This window comes from Nicotiana sylvestris, chromosome 5 (assembly GCF_000393655.2).
Source record: "Nicotiana sylvestris chromosome 5, ASM39365v2, whole genome shotgun sequence".
Classification (NCBI taxonomy): Eukaryota; Viridiplantae; Streptophyta; class Magnoliopsida; order Solanales; family Solanaceae; genus Nicotiana; species Nicotiana sylvestris.
Window position 1 is genome coordinate 142589681 of NC_091061.1, and position 13871 is coordinate 142603551.

The 13871-nt window shown below is 38.2% G+C and overlaps 1 protein-coding gene across 1 annotated transcript; it reads right to left on the bottom strand.

The window, feature by feature from the left end:
- Positions 1–648: 648 nt before the first annotated feature.
- LOC138869422 (protein FLX-like 1) lies at positions 649–1303 on the bottom strand. Its single transcript, XM_070147039.1, has 3 exons — positions 1247–1303; positions 1074–1172; positions 649–945 (listed from the first exon to the last, which is right to left on the bottom strand). The coding sequence occupies exons 1-3, from the start codon at positions 1301–1303 to the stop codon at positions 649–651; spliced, it is 453 nt and encodes a 150-aa protein (XP_070003140.1).
- Between the last annotated feature and the right edge of the window lie 12568 nt (positions 1304–13871).

Sequence of the window (13871 nt, forward strand, 5' to 3'; positions counted from 1 at the left end):
TAACAAATTTTGTATAACTAACAATATACTTTTTAAGCTGAAAAGGGGAAAAGGCCAGTCCTTTTTTACAAAGGCCACATCGGCCTAATACAAAAGCCTAAGGGCCATCTTTTGTTTTGAGTTTGAGGAATCATCCTCACTCAATAAAAACCTAAGGGTTACCCTACTTCGAGTTTGAGCAAGTACTCACTCGACACTAGTTCGGTTTCAGTCCAAATTGCCTAAACCTCGAACCTATGAATGCAATTTCATAAGGCATAAATAAAATAAAGAAAAACAAGACTGAAAGGGAAAGAAAAGATCTTTTATATATCAAAAATCATTTACAAGGGTGGCATGGCCCGAACTCCTTACAAAGGCCAAAACAACCTTAAAAGAAACGCTACTAATCCTAAAGGCCTAGTCTTCTTCGGGAGCAGCTTCTTCGCCCTCAGAGTCTTCTCCACAGGATCCACTCACATCCTCAGAATCTTCATCGAAAAATGCTAACTTTCGAGCATTTGCTTCCTCAGCCTTGGTGATCTCGAGTTCAGCAGATATGTCGACACTTTGAGTAAGGACCCCCTCGAGAACCTCCCTTCGATCCTGCCACTTTGAATGATCAACCATGCCCATGTCCTGCTTGAGGGTGTCTTCGGCATTGACTTTTTATCGATACGCATTAGCCTGGGCCTTAATATTGGTCGTGGCCACTTCAAATCTGGAAACCTCGAGCTCCTTGGCCAGATTGGCTAAATTGGACTCGAGCTCCTCAACCTTCTTCGCCTGGACCGAGGCATTGTCCCTTGCATATCGAAGTTGTGACTTGGCGGAATCCAGTTCTGCTTGAACGGTATCCTTTTGTGCAGCCAAAATATCCATACATTCTTTGAAATGTTCGACTTCGGCTCGCACTTTATCTATTTGCCCTTGGAGGCCCTTGATCTGTTCGAGTCTCTGTCGAACCTACAAAATGGGATTGTTAGTTGTTGTCTCCAACTCGTCCTTACTGTCATGAAGAACTCAGAATACCTGCTCTGCCATCTCTTTATGCGTATTTCGAGCCTCCACTAGATCCACCTGAAGCTTCTTACGGAGAAGCTTATAAGTATTGCATTTCTCACTGAGATGCTGGACTTCGACCTTGCATTCCTCTCGGATCCAAAGAAAGCCTCATGATGCAGCACTGAAGCCTACGAGAAAGGAAGAAATTGTTAGAGATACCTACAATTTAAAGCCATAAAAAGATAGCGGCCCTTGAACTTACCCGATTCAAAGCATGCTGGGCCTTGTTGAACAAATAAGCAACGTCCATTGCGTCCATTTTTGCTTGATCCTCTTCGATGACCAAGCACCGAAGATAGCTCGCCACCGCTACGGGGGCGGAGAAAATTGAGTATCTTTCCGGATCGAGATAATAAGAGGCCGATTACGATTGGGGTCGACGCTGGGGGTCGGGAATTGGTTGGTCAGTGTACAGCTCAAGGAAGCCTCATTCGAGCTCTTCCTTGGTATGTCTAAATCACCCAAACCAGTGACATCTTCCACATCAGTGATATAGCTACGAAAAAAATCTTCCTCTCCGTGACAAGTCTCTGAACCTGAGCGTCACATATCATCGAATCCGAAACTGAAGGGAATGGGGAGGAGTCCCTGATCAATATTGCCCCAAGTGGGTCTTTGGAGGCATCATCTTCATTTCGGGGAGCCTCAAGCTCGGTTTCTAATCCAGCCTCGACCGCCACCTCGATGGCCTCCCCACCTCGAGGTGAGGCATCTTCAACTCTTTCCAGATCGGGCTCATCAGGTCGGGCGAAGAAGCTTTAGCTCCCGCCTGTCTAATGGTTCTTTGAACCTCGGTGCCAGCTCGCACACGAGGTACCAATCCAAAGTTTTATTCTTCTTCATCTTCGTCTTCGGTCTCATCTTCGTCTTCGGTAACATCCCCCTTAGGCTTACGGGGCCTTCAGGCCGGTCTTTTCTTTTCGGGGCTTGGGGAACTCGGAGCCTCCTTTCTTTTCCTCTCTTTACCCTGCTTCGGGGTAGACGGGGAAAGGAGTGCCTCTTCTTCAGCAGAGGGGGGCCTCATTGGCACGTCCTTCCCAAGGCCTACAAAATGGAAAAGATGAGTAAGTACAATAGCAAAGTACGAATGGAAACCTTGCTAAGGAAAAAAGATTACCATGGTTATGAGCCTCCCATCGGCCCCTTGACAACTCCATCCAAGCACGCTCAGAATAAGTTTTTTGTGACACCAATCCCTCGACCCATTGCCTCAGGTCGGGTATCACTTCCGGCACAAAGGCCTTGTTTGCAATGCAAAAAACTTAGATGAGGGGAAAACAAGAAATTAGAACGGCAACAATAGATGTTCAAAAGGCCAAGCAGTACTTACATTTCATGTTCCACTTTTCAAGGAACGGCATGTCTTCGGCGGGGATTAGATCCGAAGTATTTATTCGGACAAACTTGCTCATCCAACCTCGGTCTCGAGTCTCATCTATGCTCGAGAACGGGGGTTTGGTGGCTCGTCAATAAACTTTGATCATGCCTCGGTAAAGTCGGGGGCCGTAGAGGCACATGAGGTGATCGAGGGTAAAAGGATGCCCCTCGATCTTGCTTACAAAGAATCGGAGGAGGATCACGATCCTCCAAAACGATAGGTGGATTTGGCCCAGAGTGACATCGTACCTCTTGCAAAAGGCAATGATGATAGGGTCTAAGGAACTTATTGTGAAGGGGTAGGTATAGACACTCAGATACCCCTCCTTGTAAGTAGTGATGGATTCTTTGGGGCTAGGAACTACTACGTCCTTGCCTACCTAGTTGCACTCCTCTTTCACCTTCTCGAGGAGACGTTCGGTAATCGTATTACATGTACCTCGACATGGGTTCACATTGGCCCGACATCGAGGGTGTGTTCTCCACCTTGAAATCAGCAGTAGTGGCACACTTCATCGGAACGAAGTCTGCAAGGGGATGTTCGGTCACCGCGGCGGCGGACTTTCATGAAGAGGCAGTTTCTTTGTGAGGGACAATTTTAGAGGTCTTAGCCATTTTTGAAAACGAGGAAGAACAGGGATTAGGATATCTGGCATTTTAAGAAGAGGCTAGCGATGAGACTTCAAGATTTGCAGAAGAAGAACTTGAGAAATGCAAAGATCTTTGAAGATTATAGCAGAAGAGATTAAAAGTAAAGTTTTAAAAAGTGAAAAAAAAGCCTATTTATGGATTTCACGGAGATAGTTCAAAGTTGTTAGTGGCCGACCAGTAACTGACGCGCCTTAAATGCTTGGAAAATTGAACCGATGGGACGTTTCGCTTACCTCTATCACTTGCACCACAATGTTATATCACGGTAAACCAAGACCCGGTCCGGAAACTTAATTTATTTCTTGTCATTACATTTCAAGAAATGAGAGGACTATCTATATACGGTTAAAACCGGGCCCACCCAATTTTACTAATTAACCAGGACTAGGAGGATGGATCGAGGATCAGTCCCATAGCTTGACAGATCGATATACGAGGATAAGATACCGAGTTCGAGGTTCGAGACGCCTAACGAGATCGAGACCAGTAATAATCGATATCAAACGGAATAGACATCGAACAAAATCGGAGATAGCATAATAACGGAAAGGTAAGATATTTGTGACTGGTCGGGGATAATGGCGAAAATCTCAGAACAGATCAAATCAAGAGCGGTTGTTTAGCTAATCATGGGATTTCCTTCTGTAATTAGAATTATACCATAAATAGGATTTCTCTACTATATAAAGAGGGTATAACCATTTGTAATCATCTTACATTCACGTATATCAAAGCAATACAATACTCTTTTTCTCTCACACTCTCTTGTTCATCAGTTTATTTTATAACTATACTCTCACTCACTCAGTTGGAGGACGACCTAGCTCAAGGGCTGAATTGCATTTCAATACTGGCTTGCTTCACTTTGTTGTTTATTTCTACTATTAATCATCATGTTTGTCAACTGGTGTTAGGTGAAATTATATATCCTTAAAACCACTTATAAGTTTAATTGTTATCCGATTTTAAGGGTAAACAATCTTTTATTTTTCATAGGAGAGAGAAAAGGGATCAAATTACTAAAACTAGAAATCAAATCATCTCTTACGTGATGAAGGTTTGTGAAGGAATATTAGTATGTTGATATTACATAACATAAGGTCATTAGTTGAAACCATGGATTAGGCACGTTGAGACCTTTTGTATTTTAATGGTCTCATGATCTCTCAACTTGTAAACTTTTTTTTATCATTTTCATCTTTCAAGAGCAAAGAGATTTAGAAATATTCAACTTAAATTTGCGAGTCCAAACGCACATATAAGTATATGTAATCGACAAGTAATAAAGTGATAAGAAAGTATTATTCCCACGATGACTTATGATTAAGTATTAACTAAACTCACTAGTTACGAATTAATTGTTCAAATAATTTTCTAGAGGATGATTGTGATTTTACTTAACTAAGATCTATAAAATTAACAATTACGCAAAGAAACAATGATTCAAGTAGAGCACACGAATAACTTAGGAGTAACTCAATGAAATGGGATATTCCAGGGTTATGGGATTAGTACCTATCTCGTTGAGTTTTTCAGTTGTAAATGCTTAATCTATCTGATTTGCTGATTAACAGAGTTTATTTTGCTCACAATGCTCTTTGGATGCCTCACTTGTATATTCAAGCAATTCTAGTACCATATGTCTATACAATCAAAATTAAATATAACGCATGAGTGACTCCTAAAAAAATAACCAAATAATGCAATTAGCATATGTCTATCCTAATTGCGAATTTATTCTCTGATGTCCGGATTCAAATCTTGCTATATTCAATACTCTATGCAATCTATAGTTTCCACCGTTGAGTCCAACTATAAATTCGTAGCTAGTATTCTATTGTTAGCTATGCAGTAAAATAATTTAGAATAATATTGGATAAACAAATCAATATGTATAGTCAAGCAATCTCAACAACGGTTTATATATCAACAATCAAGAACTACACATAACCTCTACAAGAAGGGTTCTAGCCACTCATAACCGTATGGACAATCACAAAAGTATGTTGAATCATAACTACAAATACTAGAGAAATGGGTGAATGATGTGATGATTCCGAACTCCAGTTGTATTAGTCTTTCTTGCCTCCAAAATATATCCAATCCATCCAAAACGAGTTTAGAGGGTTTTTGCAGGTAAAGTCAGAGTGTCTAAGTCCAAAATCAATAAAGAAATTAATTCTTCTCGGACACGGGGCCGTCAGTACGAAGCAGCATCTGGGGCGCTGCCTTTCCCTCGCTAGGTGTCGTTCGGCGCCTCGCGAGGCATCATGGGGCATGGCAAGGTTGGCGCCCTGGATGAAGTGCGTATGGGGCATCATCCTTTTTGTGTTTTGTGCCGATTTTTCTTTCGTGCTCTTCTTTCATATCTCAATGCCATTTTGTGAAACTTTCTTTCTATTTCGCGTTCAAAAGTTCCTACACATAAAACCAACTCAGTTAAACTCAAACGTCACATAATCTATCATTAAAATCTCAAATAAGACAAGTAATGTCATAAAATATTGAATTATAGTCAAACATCAGCAAGCATAAAAATCTTTATTTATTTATTTTGGTTTTTCATAAGATGTCTGCAGAGGCGGATCCAAAATTCCAATGGGTGCACTATTACAAAAAGGTGAAACTGAAATTTATATTTGACGGGTTCAATCTTTAGATTTTTATCATAAATTCATTACCATTTAGAATTTATAAGTTAAAATTTAAAAAAATTCTTGTAAGTTTAGTGATTTTTAACACCCACCCATACCCTCTCCCCTACACGTGTGTATATATATATAATTGAGATCATTCAACCACATCATCCGTTGTTATTAATTTTAATTATATAAATTTTGTGATGACAAAGGGATGCAAGGATTTCAATGTATTATATTTGGGGATTTTGAATGAATAAACCAAATAGAAAACAATACTTGATTAAAATACAAAAGGGGTCACTAGACATGGTTACAAAGTACAAATTGAGAAATGAACCTCTAACTTCACTTGTAAAGGTGCACTAAATAATTATTGAACCATAGGACTATTTGAGCTTTAGTGTACACATATATTTAAATATTTTTTGAAGAAATATAACATTATTATACATGGTATAGAGGGAGGACCATAGGTTTACGTGCCCCATGCTCCAACACATAGATACATCTCTGCATGTCCGTTACCCATATTAATGCTTGATTAATCTGGATTCACACAAAAAAATCTCATATTAGGGGATGAAACACTCCCTAACTTGCTAGCATGAAAATATCAACTTATTTAAAATTCCACCTTATTAATGCAAGTTCAATTAGCATATTTTATGTATGACAACAAATAATTTCCGAAACATTATTTTACGTTATGAACATTCTTTTTAATATTAATCCCTTGAGAATTATGTTTGTTGAAAAATATCCAAACACTTGCCAAAAACCATTGTTAGAACATTATTCATATATTATACTATATTTTATCTTATATTACTGTTACATGTGACTTATGTTTTTTGTACACCAAACTAAACACGGCAAAATAGTTAAAATATAATTTCTCGTAGTAAGAAATATTTTCTATGTAAGACGTCAACTTTTCTCTCTCTTGACAGCAATACCACCTTCAAACCTTCATGTAAGAGCTCATACAAAACCAAGACTCTGGGAAATTTCATCCCTCTAAGACCCCCCGATATAACTAGTGAATACGTTGGTGTAGAAGATCAAGATCAAATACCTTTATTCAAAGACAAACTCCTAGCTTACAAAATGATGGCAGATTCTGGGACAATATACCTCGAAAATAACGCCAACCCAGTTGATTCCCCACCCTCATGCTCAACCCAACCTATGGAGGAAGAAGAGATCTCTTCAGAAGATTTAATTACACTGAACACAAAAGGCATAAAACACATCCAATTAACCAATGAAGATCGAAACTGTATTATTAAACTAATAGGGAACCATAGACAATACCAATATCTAAAGGAGAAAATCATCAAATTATGGAAACCTACAAATTCATTCCCCTGATCGACCTAGGCCATGACTACTTTGTGATAACATTCACCAAGGAAGAAAATAATATCCAAGCCCTACAAAATGTTCTTTGGTTCATAAATGGTCACTACCTATCAGTTAAATAATGACAACCAAACTTTGTAGCAGGAAAAGAAAAATATATCTACACAATCGTATAGGTACGCCTACCACAACTACCTACCGAATTTTATGATGGAGTAATACTAAGTAAAATTGAAAATTTTATTGGAAAGTTGCTAAAGGTGGATGTATGCACCAGTGCAACACTAATAGGCCGCTATGCAAGACTATACGTGGAGATTCCACTGAAAAATTCGGTTCAACCTATTATTTTAATTGGGTCTCATCTCCAACAACTATCATACGAAGGGAAATTTTTTTATACAAACAATATAGCCGGCTAGGACACACCAACACCTCCTACCCATATATCCCAAAAAGCCCAATAGCCATGGAAATTCAAAAGCCATACGACGAACAACCACTAACAAAAGATAAGTGGCACACTGTCTCCTTCACTAAGAGAAGAAACTCCAACAAATACTACAAGACAGAGAAGCTTCACTCAGTAAAAGAAGAACAAAGCCGTGATGCCCCCCAATTTCAAAAATATAGACGTAAAAATTTTTGATGCAGCATTAGGTAAGTACCTTAACACTCGAATTTTTTTTTACAAATCAAAGAAATCTAATTTTAATGTTGTCTCTTCGTCTTCAGAGCCTCATTTAATTAATTACACTACCACCTCCTCTTCTCAAGGTTTTGAAAACCCAAAAGTCTTGGCTCACATGTCCACAATCATAAAGCATGCTCCCATAAAGGAGGAGGAAGAGTTTAATAGCATTCATATCTCTAATAAATTCTCCTATTTAATGGAGGAAGATAATAATTCTTACAACTCTAAATCCCTAACGGATAATCTCAGTGAAAAACATTCCCTCAAAACCACCTCTTTGTTACCCTTTAGGCAGTCCCTATCTCCAAAGAATACACAAGCCAATCTGATTTTGCCAAGTGGCATAGCAAAACCATACAACACACTAAACCCTAACCTATTGACACCTATGCTAAATACTACTACAATCCAATTGATCACCCAAATCTACAAACAACCCACAATCTAGACACACACTTGGCGAACCCACTGGCCAAGTGTCACCAAACCTTAAAGAACCAATCACCTTTAATCATTCTCCCCAAGGGTACCTCAAACTACATGCAAATACAATTTTCAACAAAAGATATCCAGTCATCAACTAACTCCACTCCTCACAACTCCATAAACGACTTTGACACTACTAAAAATCTCCCAACGGTTTCTAATGGAAAATCCACCAAACTTCTTGCTGCAAATACCATTCCACCCACCCACTTATGTATCACCACCACTCCCTCAGAACCAAGACCCAATGTCTTGAATCGAAGAAGGCCTTCGGGGACATGCGACCTCCTTCCCCATGACCATCAACGGCCAGGAAGTATGGATTGTTCTTCAAAATCTGAACTTCCTAGCCCAACTTATCTCCGAAGGAATAGCCCTTGCCATGGAGAACTATATCAACCACATGTAGATGGCCAACGTGCTAGATCCTCTAGCCCCCGCCATGGCTCCAGTACAGTTCAACAACATGAAAGCCCACTGGAACCTCCCATACTACTTCAACCCAGTCAACAGCATGAACTTAATCTACCAACTCCATACTTCACGCCCGAGGAGCAAGTAACGAACAACCCCATCTTTTTCCCATGGCAACTGATCCCACAATATCACCTAATACCATTCGACATCCATCACCAACAACCACACCCTCCCAATGAGCAAGAACAAGAGGAACTAGAGATGGAAGACGAGTTAATAGAGGAAATAATAGTTCTTCATCATAGGGGATCGTTCACCGAAATTTCAAGCATTAGAGAAGCATCTCTCATGCTCTTTCAGGAGATGGAGGACAAGAAATATGTATTCAAATGTCCAGTAGCCCTCTACAAATGCTCCATAACAATATGGCCTCCCATCCTAGAAGCAACATGGAATTTTATAGTTGTTCTGAGTCCATCTCTAGGATACACACCCAGATACTACAAGAGGATCAACCACCCCCACCAATCTAGCTCACATGAATAGCCCTATCAGTTTAGTTGTCTAGAATATATGTGGTGCTAATAACGACGACTTTAGGAGAAATTTTCGAGAGCTCCTCCATATGCACAACCCTTGCATGGTTGCCCTACTGGAAACAAAAATAGCTAACCATGCAGAGCTTAGAGATATTTTTCACTTTACTGACATGCTTGAAGCCCCTACTATTGGACTTGCTGGAGGCGTTATCATCCTTTGGTTTGGAAACCTTGTCAATGTTAATCTCATCAGCAAAGCACACCAGGAGATACAAGCCATGCTTCAGGTACACCCTGATCACACCCCTTGGCTTCTTAGCATTATTTATGTCAGCGCTACTATTAATAGTCGTAATACCCTATGGGATAACCTCTGGTCCATTGCCTCCAACTATTCTGGACCATGGCTAATGTGAGTGACTTTAACGAAGTTTTGTCCCATGGAGACAAGTGGGGCGGTAGACCCATCAACAATAATTGTATTTCTAACTTTTGGTCTTGTGTCAACCAATACCGACTAATGGACCTTGATTACAAAGGAGAAAAGTACACTTGGACAAACTGTAGGGTTAGAACTAATGGTTTAATCTTAGAAAGACTCAACAGATTCTTAGCTAATGACCAATGGGTAGAATAATATCCTAACGCATCTGTAACCCACTTACCTAGAACCCATTCGGGCCATATACCCCTCCTTATAAATGTTATCAGGAGAATCCCTCGGCAGGGTAACAAGACTTTAGGCTTGAAACCTTCTGGTGCCACCATCATAGTTTTGAAAATTTAGTTAAAAATAGATGGCATAGAAAACTCTTAATGGAAGCTACTAATACCTTCCAACTTCTTGCTTCTGAATGGGCTAAAGTTACTTTTGGAGATACCCATAAAAAGAAACGACAAATTCTAGCCAAAATTAATGGAATTCAAGCATCCCCGCGCTACCCCACTAGCACATTCCTACAACTCTTAGAATAGGGCCTCATTAACGAATACAATAACCTTTTCCGAATTGAGGAAGATTACTGGAAAATACGTTCTCGCATTAATTGGATTAATGACGGTGACGCCAATACAAAATTCTTTCATATTAGCATTGTCAACCAATGACGCACTAACAATATTGCATTTTTTAAAAAACGTGAGGGTTCGTGGATAATGATCCGCAACAAATTCTAAACCATACCTTCACCCATTTCCAAAATGCTTTCACCTCCGAACACATAATCACTCCTCAGAAAAATATTTTCGACTCCCCTACTAGTTTTGATAACATTGACCTTACTTCGTTAGATTGCCCTCTGCAAAACTATGAAATTGTGTGTGCCAATTTTTCCTTCAAACCACTTAAAGCACCTGGCCCAGATGGCATCCACCTCTTTTTCTATCAAAATATTGGCACCTTGTTAAAGACTCGGTCATATCCTACTGTCATGAAGTTTTCGACACCCTTACTATTCCTGAAAACCTGAACTCGACCCACATTTGCCTAATTCCTAAATTTCCAAATGCTAATAACCTCAATAACTTTAGACCTATATGTCTATATAATATCATTTACAAGGTAATCACTAAAATCATTGTCAATCGGGTGAAATCTTTTCTGGATAAGCTTATCAGCCCCTACCAATCTAGCTTCCTAAAAGGAAGACGCACTAGTGACAGTGCCATCATTATTTAGGAAATCATGAACCATTTCCAAAAATTGAAGGGCCAACGGGGTAAGCTGCTTTTAAAATTGACCTCGAGAAAGCTTTCGATATACTAGAATGGTTCTTAATGAATCGAGCCCTTTTTTTTCTTCAAGTTCCCTCCACATATAACCAATCTCATCATGAGCCATGTCAGCATTTCTAGAATCGCAATCCTAGTAAATGGCTCTAGGACGGAGTTTTTTAACCCAACAAGAGGTATTAGAAATGCTAGTATGGAACTTGAATCGCAATCATAGTAAAGTACCTATTCATACTATGTATGGAACTTCTCTCCAAATACATTTGCCACCAGGTCAACATTGGCCAATGGGACCCCATTCAACTGAGTCAATCAGGGCCACCTCCCTATCACCTCTTTTATGCAAAGGATATCACACTAGCAGCAAATGCAAATGTTAAAACAGTTCAGACCATAAACCATTGTCTTGCATTCTTTAGCCAACTTTCGGGTCAAAAAATCAACTCTAGGAATTTCAAAATAATCTTCTAAAAAGCTGCGACTCTTTTACCCGAAACTGTCTTGCCAATATTCTCAATATTAATAGTAGTCATAGCTTTGGAAAATACCTAGGATTCTCAATCTTCCCGCATAAACCAAAAGCTACTAACCTCCAGTACATTATTGATAACATGAATTCCAGATTAGCCGAATGGAAAATAAACTTTCTATCCATTGCTGGTAAAACTACATTAGCCAAATCCATTCTCAATTCCATTCCAAACCACTCCATGCAATATATCCTTCTCCCTTCTTTCGTCCTTAAAAAAATTGACAAGATCCAGCATGACTTCATATGGGGTACTACAACAACCAGGAAGAAAATTCACTATGTTAATTGGGATATTGTTACTAAGTCTAAGCGAGACGTGGGTCTAGGTATAAAAAAGCAAAAGACAAAAACCTAGCTCTACTCTCCGGTATGTCTTGGCGCATCTTCACCAATCCTACCTCTATATGGGCCACCATTGTAATAAGTAAATATAGTCATAAAAGGAACCCCACATCCTATTCCTTCATCTGGTCTAATGTCCTAACGGGATGGAAGTATTGCTCAAAGGGCCTTTCCTGGATAATTGGACAAGGAAATATTAATTGTTGGTCATCAGCTTGGATTCCCAATCTCCCACCACTCAACTCCCTTGTCCAAAGACCTCTAACCCAACAGGACTCTATCCTTAAAATCAAATATCTGTGGTAAAATAATCAATGGGATTTATCTAAACTGTCCTTTCATCTCCCTCTTCACATCACCCAAAATATCCTCTCTATTACGATATCAAAATTACATGATGCAAAAGATATCCCTATTTGGGCTCTCACGTCAAATGGCTCTTTTACCACCAAAACAACCTATAAACTCATCTCCTCACAAAGAAACATTAACTACAAATTCCAGTGGATCTGGAAATTAAATACTCTTAACAAAATAGAATTCTTCTTATGGCAATGTTCTCATAATCGACTTCCCACAAATGTTTTTCTACATCACATAGGCTTAAATATCGACCCTATATGCTCAATTTGTAAAGGAGCTAACGAGTCTCTAACTCACATTCTCTTCGAATGCCCGATAGTCAAAGGCTTTTGGGAGGAAGTAAGCCCACAAAATCAAACTCCGAATTTCAACTTTGATCATTAGCTTATGAAGCTCAAAGAGTGGATCATTAATGTGGACCATTTAAATGTCACTTGGAGTGAATTCTTCCCTTTTTCCATCTAGCACCTATGACTTAATAGAAATAATAACCATTTCAATAACCTCTGCAAGCTTCTTGCCCTAAACCTTGTGATGATGTGTTGTAAGAAATACAAATACACCGCTTTATCTCCTACCAATTGTAAATATGTGATTTTTGACCCTCCCCGAAATTTCACCCATTTTAGCATGTAATATTTAGTTTAGGCCTAATATCGCTATTTCAGCTAATTTTGACTCTTTTACTTTATTTCATCACAAAAAATAAAAATTACAAAAAATATTTTAGTTTACGTATCTTTTATAAATTTAAATATAAAATATACAAAAATAGTACCTTATCTTTATTTTTATATAATCTTGAAAACACAAAAAATAGTTTCATGTTTTATAGTTTAGATCAATTAATTAAGATTAGTTTATATTTTTATATTATAAACTGTATATTTAGAAGGAAGAGTTAGTTTTGGGTTGGTTTATCCCATTTTAATCTTGTAGTCCATTTTTTTTTTGGGATTTTTACCTAGTTATACTATATTAGAAACTTATTTACATATGTTCTCTATGTTTTACAGTTTTTAATAAGTATCTAGGTTTTCCTTACAACTTGTATTTATTGCTCCTTAAAAAGCTCCTGCCATATTATTAGTGCATTCAATTAAGGGGTTAAATTACATCCTTTCCTTTTTTTTCTTTCTCCTCTTCTCTCTCCTTTTTTAAAAATCAAAATCCCTAAATCTATGTCCAGAATCTCCATCTTCTCTCTTCACTATTGCCTGCATCTTTATATTATTAAAAAAATTCAGAAATTGTATGATAATTGTATCATAAATGTAGTTGAATTGTATCAGATACATCAATGCCTAAAACATAAAATGTATCATACTTGTATCACTGTTGTATCTAACTTGTATCTGGTACATTAATACCCAAAATAATACCTAATACAATACTAATAAATTAATATACAATTATCATATTTGTGATACAAATTGTGAAATTCGTCACAGATTCACAATTGCTCGTAACAATATACAATGAATATACAATTATCATACATTTGTAATACTATTCCTACAACATTATGATACATATACAATTAATACAATCGCGATACATTTCTGAAAAATTGTGATACAATTATGATCTTTATTTTCCTCAAGTTTCAATCACAACTCTCCACTAAAAATTTCATATAATTGTACTAGTATTGTATCCACAACTTACCCACAACTTGATTGTAGAGCAAA

Excerpts from the sequence above, each read along its gene's own strand:
- LOC138869422 (XM_070147039.1), bottom strand. The coding sequence starts at position 1,303 with ATGGACGCAATGGACGTTGCTTATTTGTTCAACAAGGCCCAGCATGCT. Across the intron at positions 1,173-1,246 it reads CCCAGCATGCTTTGAATCGG|GCTTCAGTGCTGCATCATGA; the intron begins GTAAGTTCAAGG and ends CCTTTCTCGTAG. Across the intron at positions 946-1,073 it reads CAATACTTATAAGCTTCTCC|GTTCGACAGAGACTCGAACA; the intron begins GTAAGAAGCTTC and ends CCCATTTTGTAG.